General features: G+C 47.6%; 1 protein-coding gene across 1 annotated transcript in view; it reads left to right on the top strand.

Moving 5' to 3' along the window:
• Positions 1 to 12,438, top strand: part of LOC139415833 (transmembrane protein 151A) — a 60,538-nt gene extending 48,100 nt beyond the window's left edge. The window contains exons 2-6 of the mRNA XM_071163962.1: positions 4,241 to 4,458; positions 5,747 to 5,873; positions 7,261 to 7,392; positions 8,335 to 8,474; positions 11,206 to 12,438. Of these exons, the coding sequence (XP_071020063.1) occupies positions 4,241 to 4,458; positions 5,747 to 5,873; positions 7,261 to 7,392; positions 8,335 to 8,474; positions 11,206 to 12,364 (1,776 nt within the window). The 3' untranslated portion in view covers positions 12,365 to 12,438. The remainder of the gene's footprint in view (positions 1 to 4,240; positions 4,459 to 5,746; positions 5,874 to 7,260; positions 7,393 to 8,334; positions 8,475 to 11,205) is intronic.
• Positions 12,439 to 21,522: the final 9,084 nt, after the last annotated feature.

Below are 21,522 nucleotides of genomic sequence, written 5' to 3'. Positions count from 1 at the left end.
TATCTGTACTGATGGATGTGTTGGTATCTGTACTGATGGATGTGTTGGTATCTGTACTGATGGATGTGTTGGTATCTGTACTGATGGATGTGTTGGTGTCTGTACTGATGGATGTGTTGGTGTCTGTACTGATGGATGTGTTGGTGTCTGTACTGATGGATGTGTTGGTACCTGTACTGATGGATGTGTTGGTGTCTGTACTGATGGATGTGTTGGTGTCTGTACTGATGGATGTGTTGGTGTCTGTACTGATGGATGTGTTGGTACCTGTACTGATGGATGTGTTGGTATCTGTACTGATGGATGTGTTGGTATCTGTACTGATGGATGTGTTGGTGTCTGTACTGATGGATGTGTTGGTGTCTGTACTGATGGATGTGTTGGTGTCTGTACTGATGGATGTGTTGGTGTCTGTACTGATGGATGTGTTGGTACCTGTACTGATGGATGTGTTGGTATCTGTATTGATGGATGTGTTGGTATCTGTACTGATGGATGTGTTGGTATCTGTACTGATGGATGTGTTGGTATCTGTACTGATGGATGTGTTGGTGTCTGTACTGATGGATGTGTTGGTGTCTGTACTGATGGATGTGTTGGTATCTGTACTGATGGATGTGTTGGTGTCTGTACTGATGGATGTGTTGGTATCTGTACTGATGGATGTGTTGGTATCTGTACTGATGGATGTGTTGGTGTCTGTACTGATGGATGTGTTGGTGTCTGTACTGATGGATGTGTTGGTGTCTGTACTGATGGATGTGTTGGTATCTGTACTGATGGATGTGTTGGTATCTGTACTGATGGATGTGTTGGTGTCTGTACTGATGGATGTGTTGGTACCTGTACTGATGGATGTGTTGGTGTCTGTACTGATGGATGTGTTGGTGTCTGTACTGATGGATGTGTTGGTGTCTGTACTGATGGATGTGTTGGTACCTGTACTGATGGATGTGTTGGTATCTGTACTGATGGATGTGTTGGTATCTGTACTGATGGATGTGTTGGTGTCTGTACTGATGGATGTGTTGGTGTCTGTACTGATGGATGTGTTGGTGTCTGTACTGATGGATGTGTTGGTACCTGTACTGATGGATGTGTTGGTATCTGTATTGATGGATGTGTTGGTATCTGTACTGATGGATGTGTTGGTATCTGTACTGATGGATGTGTTGGTATCTGTACTGATGGATGTGTTGGTGTCTGTACTGATGGATGTGTTGGTGTCTGTACTGATGGATGTGTTGGTATCTGTACTGATGGATGTGTTGGTGTCTGTACTGATGGATGTGTTGGTATCTATACTGATGGATGTGTTGGTATCTGTACTGATGGATGTGTTGGTATCTGTACTGATGGATGTGTTGGTATCTGTACTGATGGATGTGTTGGTATCTGTACTGATGGATGTGTTGGTATCTGTACTGATGGATGTGTTGGTGTCTGTACTGATGGATGTGTTGGTGTCTGTACTGATGGATATGTTGGTATCTGTACTGATGGATGTGTTGGTATCTGTACTGATGGATGTGTTGGTATCTGTACTGATGGCGCATAAGCCATGACAGGGAGACATAGTGGAGTGGTAACGTGGTGCAAGCAGTTGCTCCCAACGCCACTTGGGTACACTGCAGCATCCACCGAGAGGCTTTTGGGTACACTGCAGCATCCACCGAGAGGCTCTTGGGTACACTGCAGCATCCACCGAGAGGCTCTTGGGTACACTGCAGCATCCACCGAGAGGCTCTTGGGTACACTGCAGCATCCACCGAGAGGCTCTTGGGTACTCTGCAGCATCCACCGAGAGGCTCTTGGGTACACTGCAGCATCCACCGAGAGGCTCTTGGGTACACTGCAGCATCCACCGAGAGGCTCTTGGGTACACTGCAGCATCCACCGAGAGGCTCTTGGGTACACTGCAGCATCCACCGAGAGGCTCTTGGGTACACTGCAGCATCCACCGAGAGGCTCTTGGGTACACTGCAGCATCCACCGAGAGGCTCTTGGGTACACTGCAGCATCCACCGAGAGGCTCTTGGGTACACTGCAGCATCCACCGAGAGGCTCTTGGGTACACTGCAGCATCCACCGAGAGGCTCTTGGGTACACTGCAGCATCCACCGAGAGGCTCTTGGGTACACTGCAGCATCCACCGAGAGGCTCTTGGGTACACTGCAGCATCCACCGAGAGGCTCTTGGGTACACTGCAGCATCCACCGAGAGGCTCTTGGGTACACTGCAGCATCCACCGAGAGGCTCTTGGGTACACTGCAGCATCCACCGAGAGGCTCTTGTTGCCAAAAGGAATGCCTGACAGACGTTTTGGACACTACATTGAAAATGGTTAACTTTTTTAAAGCAAGGCCCCTGAACTCTCGTGTATTTTCTGCACTATGCCATGATATGGGCAGCGACCATGTAACACTTTTCCAACATTCAGAAGTGTGCTGGTTGTCAAGGGGAAAAGTATTGACACGTTGTTTTGAATTGAGAGACGAACTTAAAGTTTTCTTTACTGACCATAATTTTCACTTGTCTGACCGCTTGCATGATGATGAGTTTCTCACACGACTGGCCTATCTGGGTGATGTTTTTTATCACCTGAATGATCTGAATCTAGGATTACAGAGACTCTCTACAACTATATTCAATGTGCGGGACAAAATTGAGGCTATGATTAAGAAGTTGGAGCTCTTCTCTGTCTGCATTAACACGGACAACACACAGGTCTTTCCATCGTTGTATGATTTTTTGTGTGTAAATTAACTCAAGCTTACAGACAATGTCAAATGTGATACAGCGAATCACCTGAGTGAGTTGGGTGTGCAATTACGCAGGTACTTTCCCGAAACGGATGACACAAACAACTGGATTCGTTATCCCTTTCATGCCCTGCCTCCAGTCCACTTACCAATATCTAAACAAGAGAGCCTCATCGAAATTGCAACAAGCGGTTCTGTGAAAATTGAATTTAATCAGAAACCACTGTCAGATTTCTGTATAGGGCTGCGCTCAGAGTATCCTGCCTTGGCAAATCACGCTGTTAAGACACTGATGCCCTTTGCAACCATGTGAGAGTGGATTCTCAGCCCTCACTAGCATGAAAACTAAATACAGGCACAGACTGTGTGGAAAATGATTTAAGACTGAGACTCTCCAATACAACCCAACATTGCAGAGTTATGTGCATCCTTTCAAGCACACCCTTCTCATTAACCTGTGGTGAGTTATTCACAACTTTTGATGAAAAAAATAAAGTTTTCTATGTAAGATGGTTAAATAAAGAGCAAAATTATTGATTATTATTATTTTTATTATTTATGCCCTGGTCCTATAAAAGCTCTTTGCCACTTCCCATGAGGTTATGACAAAAACGGACACTGATTCTTATGTTTAATAAATGTATTGTATAGTGTGTGTGTGGCAGGCTTACAATGAAAAAACAACAACATTTGCGAGTGCGCTGACCCTGGTGCTAGAGGGGGTACAGCTGGAGGTTGAATGTTTGAAGGGGTACAGGACTATAAAAAGTTTGGGAACCACTGGTGTATTACAGCATTATCGTTGTATATTGCACCCTTACTGTTGTGTGTCGCAACATTATCGTTGTTGTATCACAGCATTATCGTTGTGTATTACAGAATTAACGTTGTGTATTACACCATTATCGTTGTGTATTACAGAATTAACGTTGTGTATTGCCCATTCTTATGTATTACACCATTATCGTTGTGTATTACACCATTGTCATTGTGTATTGCACCATTATCGTTGTGTATTACACCATTCTCGTTGTGTATTATACCATTGTCGTTGTGTATTACACCATTATCGGTGTGTATTACACCATTGTCATTGTGTTTTACACCATTATCGTTGTGTATTACACCATTATCGTTGTGTATTACAGCTTCTCTGTCCCGCCTTCTTCTTTCCTCTCTCCATCCAATAGCAACAGTGCCTGGTCATAACTTTCCTCAATATGAACTCTCTCTCTCTTCTCCCTCCCTTCCTCGTCTGTCTGTCTGTCTGTCTGTCTGTCTGTCTGTCTGTCTGTCTGTCTGTCTGTCTGTCCTCTGTTTCTGTCTGTCTGTCTGTCCTCTGTTTCTGTCTGTCTGTCCTCTGTTTCTGTCTGTCTGTCTGTCTGTCTGTCTGTCTGTCTGTCTGTCTGTCCTCTGTTTGTCTGTCTGTCCTGTTTGTCTGTCTGTCTGTCTGTCTGTCTGTCTGTCTGTCCTAATAGCAGCGTCCCCTGCAGCAGTCCCTGGCTGCCTCTCTGTGTCGTGAGTCTTACTGGAAGTGCCTCCTCCTCACTCTCCTCATGTACGGGTGTTTCACCACGCTGGGCTGGTGTGTCGTCTGCCGTGTCCCAGCTCTGGGCTCCGGGGAGTATGGTGTTGTCTCGGCTCCATCCGCCACCACCTTCCCTGACTTACCTCAGCTGCACCTCCAACATGACAGGTTAGTTAGTGTGTGTGTCACGTTGGCCTTAAACCTCTCCCACTACCCTAAAAATACTTTTATACAGCTGAAGATACTTTACCTTGTGGGTTTTCTATGTTAATCTATTCTTCTCGTTTGTTTGATAGCTTTTATTGTTCTTTCTACTGCTGTCAGAAAATGTTGATGGCATTTTACATACACTTTAAATAAAGTTAAATTAACTTTAAATAAAGTTAAATGAACTTTAAATAAAGTTAAATGAACTTTAAATAAATTGTAATGCACTTTAAATAAAGTTAAATGCACAGTGTGATTGGGTTTATCTCCAGCCAGCCCGTGTTCCAGTGGCCATCTGTACATCCCTAACACATCCCTAAGTGTACATCCCTAAGTGTTTAAATAAAGTTTGACTATGTTTGTATGAACATGACCTTTCTCTCTCTTCTCTTCCTTTCTCCGCCCTCCCCCCCTCTCACTCTCTCCCTCCCCCTCCTTTCTCTTCTCTCTACCCCCTACCCCTTTCTCTTCTCTCTCTACCCCCTCCTTTCCCTCCCCCTCCCCTCCTCCTCTTTCTCCCTCCCCCTCCTCTCTCTTTCTCCCTCCCTCCCCCTCCTCTCTCTCTCTCTTTCTCCCTCCCCCTCCCCTCCTCGTCTTTCTCCCTCCCCCTCCTCTCTCTTTATCCCTCCCTCCCCCTCCTCTCTCTCTCTCCCCCCTCCTCTCTCTCCCTCTCCCTCCCCCTCCCCCCTCTTCTCTCTCTCCCTCCCCCTCCTCTCTCTCTCGCTCTCCCCCCTCCTCTCTCTCCCTCTCCCTCCCCCTCCCCCCTCTTCTCTCTCTCCCTCCCTCCCTCTCCCCCCTCCCCTCTCTCTTTCTCAATCTCTCTCTCCTCTCTCTCTCTCTCCCTCCCACCTCCTCTCACTCTCTCCCTCCCCCCTCCTCTTTCTCCCTCTCTCTCTCTCCCTCCCCCTCCTCTCTCTCTCCCTCCCCCCTCCTCTCTCTCTTTCTCCCTCCCCTCCTCTCTCTCCCTCTCCCCTCCTCTCTCTCTCTCTCTCTCCCTCTCCCATCTTCTCTCTCCCTCCCCCATCTTCTCTCTCTCCCCTCCTCTCTCTCGCTCTCCCTCCCCCCTCTTCTCTCTCTCTCCCTCCCCCTCCTCTCTCTCTCACTCCCTCCCCTCCCCTCTCTCTCTCCCTCCCCCCTCTTCTCTCTCTCTCTCTCCCCTCTTCTCTCTCTCCCTCCCACCCGCCCTCCCCCTCCTCTCTCACTCTCTCTCTCTCTCTCTCCCTCCCCCCTCCTCTCCCTCCTCTAACAGCCCATGTTCCAGTGGGTATGTGTATATCCCTCTAGCCTTCCTAGCTATGCTGTATGTGGTGTATCTGGTGGAATGCTGGCACTGTTACTCCAAGACCGCCATTTTGGCTCACGCAGAGACGGCAGAGGTATGCTACTGACTTTTGTTTTGGTTGGGACTCTTATTGTGAGTCTCTGTCGTTATCCTCCTATCTGGCGTTATCCTCCTATCTGTCATTATCCTCCTATCTGTCATTATCCTCCTATCTGTCGTTATCCTCCTATCTGTCGTTATCCTCCTATCTGTCGTTATCCTCCTATCTGTCGTTACCCTCCTATCTGTCATTATCCTCCTATCTGTCGTTATCCTCCTATCTGTCGTTATCCTCCTATCTGTCGTTATCCTCCCATCTGTCGTTATCCTCCTATCTGTCGTTACCCTCCTATCTGTTGTTATCCTCCTGTCATTATCCTCCTATCTGTCGTTACCCTCCTATCTGTCGTTATCCTCCTATCTGTCGTTATCCTCCTATCTGTCGTTATTCTCCTATCTGTCGTTATCCTCCTATCTGTCGTTATCCTATCTGTCGTTATCCTCCTGTCGTTATCCTCCTGTCTGTCGTTATCCTCCTGTCTGTCGTTATCCTCCTGTCTGTTGTTATCCTCCTATCTGTCGTTATCCTCCTATCTGTTGTTGTCCTCCTGTTGTTGTCCTCCTGTCGTTATCCTCCTATCTGTCGTTATCCTTCTATCTGTTGTTGTCCTCCTGTCGTTATCCTCCTATCTGTCGTTACCCTCCTATCTGTTGTTATCCTCCTGTCATTATCCTCCTATCTGTCGTTACCCTCCTATCTGTCGTTATCCTCCTATCTGTCGTTATCCTCCTATCTGTCGTTATTCTCCTATCTGTCGTTATCCTCCTATCTGTCGTTATCCTATCTGTCGTTATCCTCCTGTCGTTATCCTCTTGTCTGTCGTTATCCTCCTGTCTGTCGTTATCCTCCTGTCTGTTGTTATCCTCCTATCTGTCGTTATCCTCCTATCTGTCGTTATCCTTCTATCTGTTGTTGTCCTCCTGTTGTTGTCCTCCTGTCGTTATCCTCCTATCTGTCGTTATCCTTCTATCTGTTGTTGTCCTCCTGTCGTTATCCTCCTATCTGTCGTTATCCTCCTGTCTGTCGTTATCCTCCCATCTGTCGTTATCCTCCCATCTGTCGTTATCCTCCCATCTGTCGTTATCCTCCCATCTGTCGTTATCCTCCCATCTGACGTCATCCCATCTGACGTCATCCCATCTGACGTCATCCCATCTGACGTCATCCCATCTGACGTCATCCCATCTGACGTCATCCCACCTGACGTCATCCCACCTGACGTCATCCCACCTGACGTCATCCCATCTGACGTCATCCCACCTGACGTTATTTTTGGGGGAATTTGATTGACTTTGGTGAAGAGAACAATGGATGTTTAATGGAGTGAGTTGGGTAGACTTTGATATATATTGTGTGTGTGTGTGTGTGTGTGTGTCCCCAGGTGTATGAGCGTGTCACAAGGCTCCAGCAGGCCACTCCCTGTATCTGGTGGAAGGCCATCAGTTACCACTACGTCAGACGGACCAGACAGGTGACCAGGTATCGCAACGGAGACGCTTATACCACCACACAGGTGAGCATGAAGAAAGAAGGAGAGGAACACCTGGAGACTTGAGGTAGGGCCCTAAAAGTTAAGTCCAGGGCAAAATGCTCTGGCGATATTGCCCCTTTATTCAGTTGCGATTTCAGCTTCAAATGTTTAAGTTGCACTATGCAGAAATCAATCATTTCCCGGTTGCTAAAACTCTCAATAGTTCGCCTAATTTCAGTTTATGTGACGAAACAAGCGAGTACAGTGTAGAGAATCATTGTACCATCTGAACCACTGTGAAATATATTTTCCAGAGCCTCTGAGAGGTGCAGTGGTATAAGGCACTGCATCACAGTGCTAGCTGTACCACTTGAAAACCTGTCATAGCTGGCTGCGACCGGGAGACCCATGGGGCGGCATGCAATTGGCCCAGTGTCGTCCGGGTTAGTGGAGGGTTTGGCCGGCAGGGATGTTCCTGTCCCATACAATGACGGCCTACCCCAGTAGGGTTACGACGCTTGTGCGCCGCCCTATGAGACTCCCAATCACAGCCGGATGTGATTCAGCCTGGATTCGAACCAGGTACTGTAGTGACTGAGACACCTCTTGCACTGAGATGCAGTGTCTTAGACGACTGCGCCACTCGGGAGAAGAACCAAAAACATTTCTCTTTCAGCTGTTTAAAGCAAAACCGAAAGTAAAAAAGGCAGAAAATGAAACTCAAAGCTCTGGAAGCATAGAAATAGCACACAAAGAACAGATCTACCGCTTCTTAGACTTGTTTTCTATGAGAATGATTGATCCATAACGCACATTTCTATGTGAATTTGGTCCGGTCGGCCCAAAAAAATTACACATTGCCACTAAGTAGAAAATTCCTTATTTATGAAAAGAAATGTCTTTATTGTTACTCTTAAAATAGGACAGTGTTACCATAAAACAATAAACTTTAATTTAATTTTTTTAAATTCCCCTTGTTCACAGGTGTACCATGAGAGGGTTAACACCCACGCCTCCAGCTCTGAGTTTGACTACGGTCGCCACGGGGTTAAAGACGTCTCCAAGAAGCTCCAGGGACTTCAGGAGCACCCGGCTGTCAGGCTCCGTTTCACCAAGTGTTTCAGGTTAACACACACACACCATACACACCATACACACCATACACACCACACACACACCATACACACCATACACACCATACACACCATACACACCACACACACACCATACACACACCATACACCACACCATACACCACACACACACCACACACACCATACACACACCATACACACCACACACACACACACCATACACACCATACACACCATACACACCATATACACACCATACACACCACACACACCATATACACCATACACACCATACACCACACACACCATACACACACCATACACACCACACACACCATACACACCATACACACACCATACACACACCATACACACCATACACACATACACCATGCACACCATACACACCATACACACCACACACACACCACACACACACCACACACACCATACACACACCATACACACACCATACACACACCATACACACCATACACACACCATACACACACCATACACACCATACACACCATACACACACCATACACACCATATACACACCATACACACCACACACACCATACACACCATACACACCATACACACCACACACACCATACACACACCACACACACCATACACACACCACACACACACCATACACACCATACACACCACACACACACCACACACACCATACACACCATACACACCACACACACCACACACACCATACACACCATACACACCATACACACCACACACACACCACACACACCATACACACACCACACACACCATACACACACCACACACACACCATACACACCACACACACCACACACACACCATACACACACCATACACACCATACACACACCACACACACACCATACACACACCATACACACACCATACACACCATACACACACCACACACACACCATACACACCACACACACACCATACACACACCATACACACCATACACACACCACACACACACACACCACACACACACACCATACAGACACCATACACACACCACACACACCATACACACACCACACACACACACACCATACACACCACACACACACCACACACACGCACATGCATACACCACACACACACCATACACACCATACACACACCATACACACACCATACACACACCACACACACCATACACACACCACACACACCATACACACACCACACACACATGCATACACCACACACACCATACACACACCATACACACACCACACACACACCATACACACACCACACACACCACACACACACACCATACACACACCACACACACACCACACACACACACCACACACACACACCACACACACACCACACACACCATACACACACCACACACACACCACACACACCATACACACACACACCATACACACACCATATACACACCACACACACACCATACACACACCACACACACCATACACACACCACACACACACCATACACACACCACACACACACCATACACACCATACACACACCACACACACCATCCATACACACACCATACACACACCACACACATCATACACACACCATACACACACCATACACACACCATACACACACCACACACACACACCACACACACCACACACACCACACACACACACCATACACACACCACACACACACACCATACACACACCACACACACCACACACACACCACACACACCATACACACACCATACACACACACACCATACACACACCATATACACACCACACACACACCATACACACACCATACACACACCATACACACACCACACACACACCATACACACCATACACACACCACACACACCATCCATACACACACCATACACACACCACACACATCATACACACACCATACACACACCATACACACCATACACACACCATACACACACCACACTCACACACCACACACACCACACACACACACCATACACACACCATACACACACCATACACACACCACACACACCATACACACACCACACACACCATACACACACCACACACACACCATACACACACCACACACACACCATACACACCATACACACACCACACACACCATCCATACACACACCATACACACACCACACACATCATACACACACCATACACACACCATACACACCATACACACACCATACACACACCATACACACACCACACCACACACCACACCACACACCATACACACACCACACACACCATACACACACCACACACACACCATACACACACCACACACACACCACACACACACCATACACACCATACACACACCACACACACCATCCATACACACACCATACACACACCACACACATCATACACACACCATACACACACCATACACACCATACACACACCATACACACACCATACACACACCACACACACCATACACACACCACACACACCACACACACACCACACACACCATACACACACCACACACACCACACACACACCACACACACCACACACATCACACACAGACCATACACACACCATACACACACCACACACATTTGGAATTCTAGTAAGTTCAGTTAAAAAAAAGTATTGTTGAAAATTAAAAAAAAAAAAAAATTGTGAAGTTCTTACCACCTTAGCCTGCTTTGAGCCACTGTAAAAACGCTATATAAATCGAATCAGTGAATTCATCAATCAATTAATCAATTGTTCCTCTGTTTCAGTTTTGCCAGTGCCCGTGCGGAGGCTGCATACCTCACCCAGCGAGCACGCTTCTTCGGAGACAACGAGGGTCTGGACGATTACATGGAAGCCCGGGAAGGGATGCATCTAAAGAACGTGGATTTCAAGGAGCATATTCTGGCGTTCCCAGACCCGACCCGGCAACCGTGGTATTCCCGACACCGGGTCTTCTGGCTGGCCTCAGCGTTCCTCTTCTCCTGGCCCATCCGGGTCGTGTCGGAGTACTGCACGGCCCACGTACACTACCACGTGGAGAAACTGTTCGGAGAGGAGACGCTCCGTGAGGACGGAGCGACGGAGAACGGAGGAACGGCGGGAGGAGAGAGGAGCGCCAACGGCGGGTCGAGCTACAGAGCGATATCGCGGGTGAACACGGTGGACATGACGGAGCTGGAGTGGCATATTCGCTGTAATCAACAAATGGTTCCTTCGTATTCCGAAGCTCTTCTCATGGACTTGGAGAGAGAGAGTAATGGAGGAGTCAGTGGAACAGGAGGAACTAACACCACTTCCTCCACACCTGGAGCGCCGGGCTCCATTCAGGGGGGCTTTCCAGCCAGCATGACACGCCCAGTGGCCTTCTCCACGGCTTACCTCCTCCAGAGCTGCCCCCGGTGTCGGAGTACCACGTCAAGCTCCAGCCTGCCATCCAGGCTAAGGGCCCCGACGGGGAATCAAGCCCTGCTGAACGGCACTGTGGTTGGGATGAGGGCGAATGGCGTAGGGGGTGGGGGTCCGGGTGGGGGAGGGGGCAGGTTAGTGTTGAGTCGTAGTGGGTTTTCTCTGGGGACACGGCCGAGACCAGCAAATCTATTTCACTCTCGTAGTGTGGGGGGAGGACTAGGAGGAGGACGAGGGGAAGACGGAGTAGGAGGGGGAGGGTTTCTGGGGTTAGGGTCCCGGCAGGGTCAGGATGATGAGGAAAGTAGAGGAGTGTTGGAAGGAGAGAGAGAGGAGGAAGAGGAGGAGGAGGGAGAGAGGGATGAGGAAGAAGAGCAGGAGGGCGGAGGAGAGGTGGATGAGGGGGTGAGGGATAGGCCTCCGTCTTACCACGATGCGTTTTTCTTCCCGGTGTTGATCGTACACGGAGAGGAGAGCTGCCACGGTGGAGATGACGTGATGGACACAATAGTAAACTGACAGAAAATAATGGTTGTCTGAGAGACAGTGGAAAGGAGGGGATATTGTAGTACAGGACAAGAAAGAGATGTAAATCAACTGAGAGAAAGGGAAGATATTGGTATGAGAGAGAGGGGGGGGGGGGTGGGGGGAGGGATGTAGGAAGAGGAGAAGAGGGAGGGAGAAAGAAAGGGATGGAGAGAGGCTTGGAGTGAGAGAGAGAGAGACAGAGAGAGAGAGGCAGAGAGAGAGAGAGAAAGACAGAGAGACGAGAGAGAGAGGCGAGGCTGAGTGAGAGAGAGAGAAAGACGAGGCTGAGTGAGAGCGAGAAAGACAGAGAGAGCGGGGGGGTGGAGAGAGATAGGGATGTAGGAAGAGGAGAAGAGGGAGGGAGAAAAAAAGGGCTGGAGAGAGGCTTGGAGTGAGAGAGAGAGAGAGAGAAAGACAGAGAGAGGGGGGGTGGAGAGAGGCTTGGAGTGAGAGAGAGAGAGAGAAAGACAGAGAGAGGGGGGGTGGAGAGAGGCTTGGAGTGAGAGAGAGAGAGAGAAAGACAGAGAGGGGGGGGTGGAGAGAGGCTTGGAGTGAGAGAGAGAAAGACAGAGAGTGAGTGGAGTGAGAGAAAGACAGAGAGTGAGTGGAGTGAGAGAGAGAAAGACAGAGAGTGAGTGAGAGTGGAGTGAGAGAGAGAAAGACAGAGAGTGAGTGAGAGTGGAGTGAGAGAGAGAGACAGAGAGGGGGGGGGTGGAGAGAGAAAGACAGAGAGTGAGTGAGAGTGGAGTGAGAGAGAGTGGAGTGAGAGAGAGAAAGACAGAGAGGGGGGGGTGGAGAGAGTAGTCTTAAGCGGAAGGCCGTTGACTGCACATTGGAATGTTTGTTTTCCAGATATCTATGCTAGGATACTGTAGGATACCGTAGGATACCGTAGGATACCGTAGGATACTGTAGGATACTGTAGGATACTGTAGGATACTGTAGGATACCGTAGGATACTGTAGGATACCGTAGGATACCGTAGGATACCGTAGGATACTGTAGGATACCGTAGGATACCGTAGGATACCGTAGGATACCGTAGGATACTGTAGGATACTGTAGGATACCGTAGGATACCGTAGGATACCGTAGGATACCGTAGGATACTGTAGGATACCGTAGGATACCGTAGGATACTGTAGGATACCGTAGGATACTGTAGGATACCGTAGGATACTGTAGTGTACCGTAGGATACTGTAGGATACCGTAGGATACTGTAGGATACCGTAGGATACCGTAGGATACCGTAGGATACTGTAGGATACCGTAGGATACTGTAGGATACCGTAGGATACTGTAGGATACCGTAGGATACTGTAGGATACCGTAGGATACTGTAGGATACCGTAGGATACCGTAGAATAGTGTAGGATACTGTAGGATACCGTAGGATACCGTAGGATAGTGTAGGATACCGTAGGATACCGTAGTATACCGTAGGATACCGTAGAATAGTGTAGGATACCGTAGGATACCGTAGTATACTGTAGGATACTGTAGTGTACCGTAGGATACCGTAGGATACCGTAGGATACCGTAGTATACTGTAGGATACCGTAGGATACCGTAGGATACTGTAGTATACTGTAGTATACCGTAGGATACCGTAGGATACCGTAGGAAACCGTAGGATGATGTAGGATACTGTAGTATACTGTAGTATACCGTAGTATACCGTAGGATACTGTAGGATACCGTAGGATACTGTAGAATAGTTTAGGATACCGTAGGATACCGTAGGATACTGTAGTATACTGTAGTATACCGTAGTATACCGTAGGATACTGTAGGACACTGTAGGATACTGTAGGATACCGTAGGATGATGTAGGATACTGTAGGATACCGTAGGATGCTGTAGGATACTGTAGGATATCGTGGGAGGCTGTAGGATACTGTAGGATGATGTAGGATACCGTAGGATACTGTAGGATACCGTAGGATGATGTAGGATACTGTAGGATACCGTAGGATGCCGTAGAATACTGTAGGAAATCGTGGGAGGCTGTAGGATACTGTAGGATGCTGTAGGATACTGTAGGATACTGTAGGATACTGTAGGATGCTGTAGAATAGTGTAGGATACCGTAGGATACCGTAGGATGCTGTAGGATACTGTAGGATGCTGTAGAATACTGTAGGATACTGTAAGATGCTGTAGGATACTGTAAGATACCGTAGGATGCTGTAGGATGCTGTAGAATAGTGTAGGATGCTGTAGGATGCTGTAGGATACTGTAGGATACTGTAGGATGCTGTAGGATACTGTAGGATGCTGTAGGATGCTGTAGGATACTGAAGGACACTGTAGGATGCTGTAGGATGCTGTAGGAGGCTCTATAGAAGGATGGATGCACCCTATTCCCTAGTTAGTGCTCTTCTCTCTGGGAGACCTATACTGCACATAGATCTCTCGTTGCTGACGGCGACATCCCAGTACCCCGAAAAACACATTTAAACAGACCTCTGGTTGACCTATTTCCAATAAACCTCTCCCGTCACTGAAGGCAAATCTAGAATCCGGGATGCCTTACCAGTCGTTTTGGGCTATACAGTGTGTGAGCTATGGTCAAAATAAACAATTGACATGTAATAATTTCCAACGCTACACTGAACAAAAATATGAACGCAACATGTAAAGTGTTGGTCCCATGTTTCATGAGCTGAAATAAAAGATCCCAGACATTTTCCATACGAATAAAAGGCATTCTCTCAAATGTTGTGCACAAATGTGTTTACATCCCCTGTTAGTGAGCCTTTCTCCTTTGCCAAGATAATCCATCCACCTGACAGGTGTGGCATATCAAGAAGCTGATTAAACAGCATAATCATTACACGGGTGGACCTTGTGCTGGGTTCAATAAAAGGCCACTCTAAAATGTGCCGTTTTGTCACACAAGACAATGCCACGACTCAAGTTTTGAGGGAGCCATCAATTGGCATGCTGACTGCAGGAATGTCCACCAGAGCTTTTGCCAAGGAATTCAATGTTGCTTTTTCTACCATAAGCCGTCTCCAACGACATTTTAGAGAATTTGGCAGTACTTTCAACCGGCCTCACAACCGTAGACCACATGTAACCACGCCAACCCAGGACCTCCACATCCGACTTCTTCACCTGCGGGTTGCCTCCAAGACAACTGATGAAACTGTGGGTTTGCACAACCAAAGAATTTCTGCACAAACTCTCAGGGAAGCTCATCTGCTCGTCTTCCTCACCAGGGTCTTGACCTGACTGCAGTTTGGCGTCGTCACCGACTTCAGAGGGCAAAAGCTCACCTTCGATGGCCACTGGCACGCTGGAGAAGTGTGCTCTTCACGGATGAATCCCAGTTTCAACTGTACCAGACAGATGGTACACATCGTGTATGGGGTCGTGTGGGTGAGTGGTTTGTTGATGTCAACATTGTGAACATAGTGCAACATGGTGGCGGTGGGGTTATGGTATGGGCAGGCATAAGCTACGGACAACGAACACAATTGCATTTTATCTTTGGCAATTTGAATGCACAGAGATACAGTGACGAGATCCTGATGCCCATTGTCGTTGCCATTCATCCACCGCCATCACCTCTTGTTTCAGCATGATAATGCACGGCCCCATGTCACAAGGATCTGTACACGATTCCTGGAAGCTGAAAATGTCCCAGTTCTGTCCCCGCATACTCACCAGACATGTCACCCGTTGAGCGTGTTTGGGATGCTCTGGATCGACAAGTACGACAGCGTGTTCCAGTTCCCGCCAATATCCAGCCACTTCACACAGCCATTGAAGAGCAGTGGGACAACATTCCACAGTCCACAATCAACAGCCTGATCAACTCTATGCGAAGGAGATGTGTCGCGCTGCATGAGGTACATGGTCACACCAGATACTGACTGGTTTTCTGATCCACACCTCTACCTTTTATTAAAGGATATCTGTGACCAACAGATGCATATGGATATTCCCAGTCATGTCAAATCCATAAATTAGGGCCTGATGAATTTGATTCAATTGACTGGTTTCCTTATAGGAACTGTAACTCAGTCAAATCGTTGGAAGCTTTGTATGTTGCGTTCATATTGTTGTTCAGTATAGATTACCGCCTGATCCCAGATGGCAGGCAGCACACCACTTTTTAGGGAGATATGGTGTGAATTCGGTCAACTCAGGAAAAGTTGGAAATAAATGTTTCTTTTCACACATTATTTAGGTCAACTAGAGGGCTGGTAAATATGTTTTTAGGGGTACGGGAGATCAGTGTGTAAAGTTCCAGGTCTCCCAGAGCGAAGAGGCTAGCCACTGTAAAGGGAACAGGGTGCCTTTTGGGACAAAGCCTAGAAGAACGGATGCGTAGGAAGAGGAGAGATGGACAGTTTAGGATCTGCTCTCTGAAGTCAGAGGAGTGGAGGGCAAGACAGACAGGATGCTGGAGACACAACAGAGAATCTGCTTTTTATTTTGTCTTCCATGGAACAAAGGGAGAAGGAGAGTTCCATTCTCCTTCAACTGAAAGACAGAAGTAGACAGAACATTCTATTCCCCTTCAACTGAAGGACAGAAGTAGACAGAACATTCTATTCCCCTTCAACTGAAGGACAGAAATAGACGGAACATTCTATTCCCCTTCAACTGAAGGACAGAAGTAGACGGAACATTCTATTCACCTTCAACTGAAGGACAGAAGTAGACGGAACATTCCATTCCCCTTCAACTGAAGGACAGAAGTAGAGGGAACATTATATTCCCCTTCAACTGAAGGACAGAAGTAGAGGGAACATTCTATTCCCCTTCAACTGAAGGACAGAATTAGACGGAACATTCTATTCACCTTCAACTGAAGGACAGAAGTAGAGGGAACATTCTATTCCCCTTCAACTGAAGGACAGAAGTAGAGGGAACATTCTATTCCCCTTCAACTGAAAGAGGAGTAGAGGGAACATTCTATTCTCCTTCAACTGAAAGAGGAGTAGAGGGAACATTATATTCCCCTTCAACTGAAAGAGGAGTAGAGGGAACATTCTATTCTTCTTCAACTGAAAGAGGAGTAGAGGGAACATTCTATTCCCCTTCAACTGAAAGAGGAGTAAAGGGAACATTCTATTCACCTTCAACTGAAAGAGGAGTAGAGGGAACATTCTATTCCCCTTCAACTGAAAGAGGAGTAAAGGGAACATTCTATTCCCCTTCAACTGAAAGAGGAGTAGAGGGAACATTCTATTCCCCTTCAACTGAAAGAGGAGTAGAGGGAACATTATATTCTCCTTCAACTGAAAGAGAAGTAGAGGGAACATTCTATTCCCCTTCAACTGAAAGAGGAGTAGAGGGAACATTCTATTCTCCTTCAACTGAAAGAGGAGTAGAGGGAACATTCTATTCCCCTTCAACTGAAAGAGGAGTAAAGGGAACATTCTATTCACCTTCAACTGAAAGAGGAGTAGAGGGAACATTCTATTCCCCTTCAACTGAAAGAGGAGTAGAGGGAACATTCTATTCCCCTTCAACTGAAAGAGGAGTAGTGGGCACATTCTATTCTCCTTCAACTGAAAGAGGAGTAGAGGGAACATTCTATTCCCCTTCAACTGAAGGACAGAAGTAGAGGGAACATTCTATTCCCCTTCAACTGAAAGAGGAGTAGAGGGAACATTCTATTCCCCTTCAACTGAAAGAGGAGTAGAGGGAACATTCTATTCCCCTTCAACTGAAAGAGGAGTAGAGGGAACATTCTATTCTCCTTTAACTGAAAGAGGAGTAGAGGGAACATTCTATTCTCCTTCAACTGAAAGAGGAGTAGAGGGAACATTCTATTCTCCTTCAACTGAAAGAGGAGTAGAGGGAACATTCTATTCTCCTTCAACTGAAAGAGGAGTAGAGGGAACATTCTATTCCCCTTCAACTGAAAGAGGAGTAGAGGGAACATTCTATTCTCCGTCAACTGAAAGAGGAGTAGAGGGAACATTCTATTCCCCTTCAACTGAAAGAGGAGTAGAGGGAACATTATATTCTCCTTCAACTGAAAGAGGAGTAGAGAGAACATTATATTCTTGTAGTATAAACTGAATTGAACACTCAGAGGCAGGTCAGCATGCTATATGAATAAACATGAACACTGAGAATCCACACGTCTGAGTGTTATCATCAACCAGTCCTTCTAAAAACCGTGGACAGACACCCGCTGTGTGTTTGGCTTCACAGTCACCTCTACAGGCTATCTATCGTCTGTCACACTGGACCCTGTCCTCTTAATCAGCCAACGACCCAGCACAGCAAAACAAAATGGAGGATGTCTGATCCTCCTCTCTGACCTGCTATAGCCTCCTTTACCACAGGAGGTTGCTGGCACATTAATTGGCGAGATGAGTGGAAACAGAGGAATGGTATCAAATACATCAGAGACATTGTTCTCCAGGTGTTTGGTGCCTTTCCATTTGCTTCCATCCGGACGTTATTATGATCGGTCCTCCTCCTCAGCAGCCTCCACTGCTCCTCCCCCTCAGCAGCCTCCACAGCTCCTCCCCCTCAGCAGCCTCCACAGCTCCTCCCCCTTCAGCAGCCTCCACTGCTCCTCCCCCTCAGCAGCCTCCACTGCTCCTCCCCCTCAGCAGCCTCCACTGCTCCTCCCCCTCAGCAGCCTCCACAGCTCCTCCCCCTCAGCAGCCTCCACAGCTCCTCCCCCTCAGCAGCCTCACTGCTCCTCCCCCTCAGCAGCCTCCACAGCTCCTCCCCCTCAGCAGCCTCACTGCTCCTCCCCCTCAGCAGCCTCCACAGCTCCTCCCCCTCAGCAGTCTCCACAGCTCCTCCTCTCACCAGCCTCCACTGCTCTCACATCCCACCCTATTCCCTATGTAGTGCACAGCGTTTATGGGACAGCCCTATGTGTATATACACTGTACCTCATAGTGTATGGAAGTAGTGTACTACGTAGGTAATAGGGTACCGTTTGTAGTTGATCTCACTCCGATCTCAATCCGACTGCCTTTGAACAAAAATAATATAGATATTATTTTGTATTTCTCTTCTTCTGTCACTTCTGCCTTTCAACTCTGTCTGCATCCAGCCAGGGTTTGAGGCGAGGGACTGGTCCTCTGTCTGCATCCAGCCAGGGTTTGAGGCGAGGGACTGGTCCTCTGTCTGCATCCAGCCAGGGTTTGAGGCGAGGGACTGGTCCTCTGTCTGCATCCAGCCAGGGTTTGAGGCGAGGGACTGGTCCTCTGTCTGCATCCAGCCAGGGTTTGAGGCGAGGGACTGGTCCTCTGTCTGCATCCAGCCAGGGTTTGAGGCGAGGGACTGGTCCTCTGTCTGCATCCAGCCAGGGTTTGAGGCGAGGGACTGGTCCTCTGTCTGCATCCAGCCAGGGTTTGAGGCGAGGGACTGGTCCTCTGTCTGCATCCAGCCAGGGTTTGAGGCGAGGGACTGGTCCTCTGTCTGCATCCAGCCAGGGTTTGAGGCGAGGGACTGGTCCTCTGTCTGCATCCAGCCAGGGTTTGAGGCGAGGGACTGGTCCTCTGTCTGCATCCAGCCAGGGTTTGAGGCGAGGGACTGGGCCTTGAGTTAAAAGCAGCGTCGCCCCCCCCAGGCCGTAATCTATATGGATCACTGGATACTCTCGTGGTTCTATGGAGGTCAGAGGTCGGAGAGAGACTAAATTCTACGAGATGAAAAGAACCTTCATGAATGAATTTAGGCCACAAACAGATGACCTGGTTTTGATTGTGTGGCCCTTGGCTCTCGCACACACACTGAGCCTTCACTTCCCTTCCTGACTGAGCCTTCACTTCCCTTCCTGACTGAGCCTTCACTTCCCTTCCTGACTGAGCCTTCACTTCCCTTCCTGACTGAGCCTTCACTTCCTTTCCTGACTGAGCCTTCACTTCCCTTCCTGACTGAGCCTTCACTTCCTTTCCTGACTGAGCCTTCACTTCCCTTCCTGACTGAGCCTTCACTTCCTTTCCTGACTGAGCCTTCACTTCCCTTCCTGACTGAGCCTTCACTTCTTTTCCTGACTGAGCCTTCACTTCCCTTCCTGACTGAGCCTTCACTTCCCTTCCTGACTGAGCCTTCACTTCCCTTCCTGACTGAGCCTTCACTTCCCTTCCTGACTGAGCCTTCACTTCCCTTCCTGACTGAGCCTTCACTTCCCTTCCTGACTGAGCCTTCACTTCCCTTCCTGACTGAGCCTTCACCTTATTTGGTTACTTTTCGTGCCGTTATATTCACACACCGCCTCTGTCTCTTTCTGAGCGAGTAGAGTGCCAAGAGAACACACACACGCACACACACTCACACACGTGCATTCCCGCGAGATCACAACTTGATCAAGCACAGTGGTCGCCATTTGCGTAAAACAGCCAACTACAGAACAACGTTCTTGTAGATGTTGGTGACATTTTGTCGCTGTAAAAGTCATCGCTAAGCTGATGGAATGTCTTTGTGTTGCAGCACGAATGTTGACAGGCTGATAATGATCATTATATTGTTACTACGATGAAGAAAATCTCAAAACACGCCCTATTCCCTACAGGTGTAGGATCTTAATTTGATCATCCTATTGGAGAACTTTTCCTTTTAATCTTATAGTTGATTTGAGGTTTTAAAAGGCTTCTGAATACTTTTTTCTGACTTTTCCCTCACAGAAAAATATCAACCCCTACAAAAAAAGGCAATTATAATCCACATAATAATTCACATTTCCTGTTGCTGCAGGATTATTTTCCTGCTGTAGCAAACTGACTCAAATTAAGATCCTACACATCTGTATTCCTGTAAAGGTTCAATTTAAATTGGAAAAAATAAATCTATAATTTAGAGCCAAAAGTAGTGGACTACATAGGGAATAGAGTATCATTTAATACCTTTGTAAGGTCTACGACACGTTATAACAGTGTATCCACTAACACTCTCCAGTCATTGGAACAGTCCAGTGCTGTCCACATTACTATTTGTCTACACATGAGAATGTGTCCGTTCTGAGGGGAGAAAGAGGGGCCATTTACAGAGTTAAAGACTAAAAGCGTTCGGCCAACTTGGATCAAGATTTCAAGCTTCTTTTTTTTATTTTTAAACAGGTGCCAAAAAGCTCCTAAACAAAAACGATTCCTGATATTTCAATCTGTTATTATTCTGCTCTGCTTTATATAAGATATTATTAATGATTGTACTGTT

This window comes from Oncorhynchus clarkii, chromosome 9, assembly GCF_045791955.1.
Source record: "Oncorhynchus clarkii lewisi isolate Uvic-CL-2024 chromosome 9, UVic_Ocla_1.0, whole genome shotgun sequence".
Lineage (NCBI taxonomy): Eukaryota > Metazoa > Chordata > Actinopteri > Salmoniformes > Salmonidae > Oncorhynchus > Oncorhynchus clarkii.
This window is presented reverse-complemented; position numbering and strand designations above follow the sequence as displayed.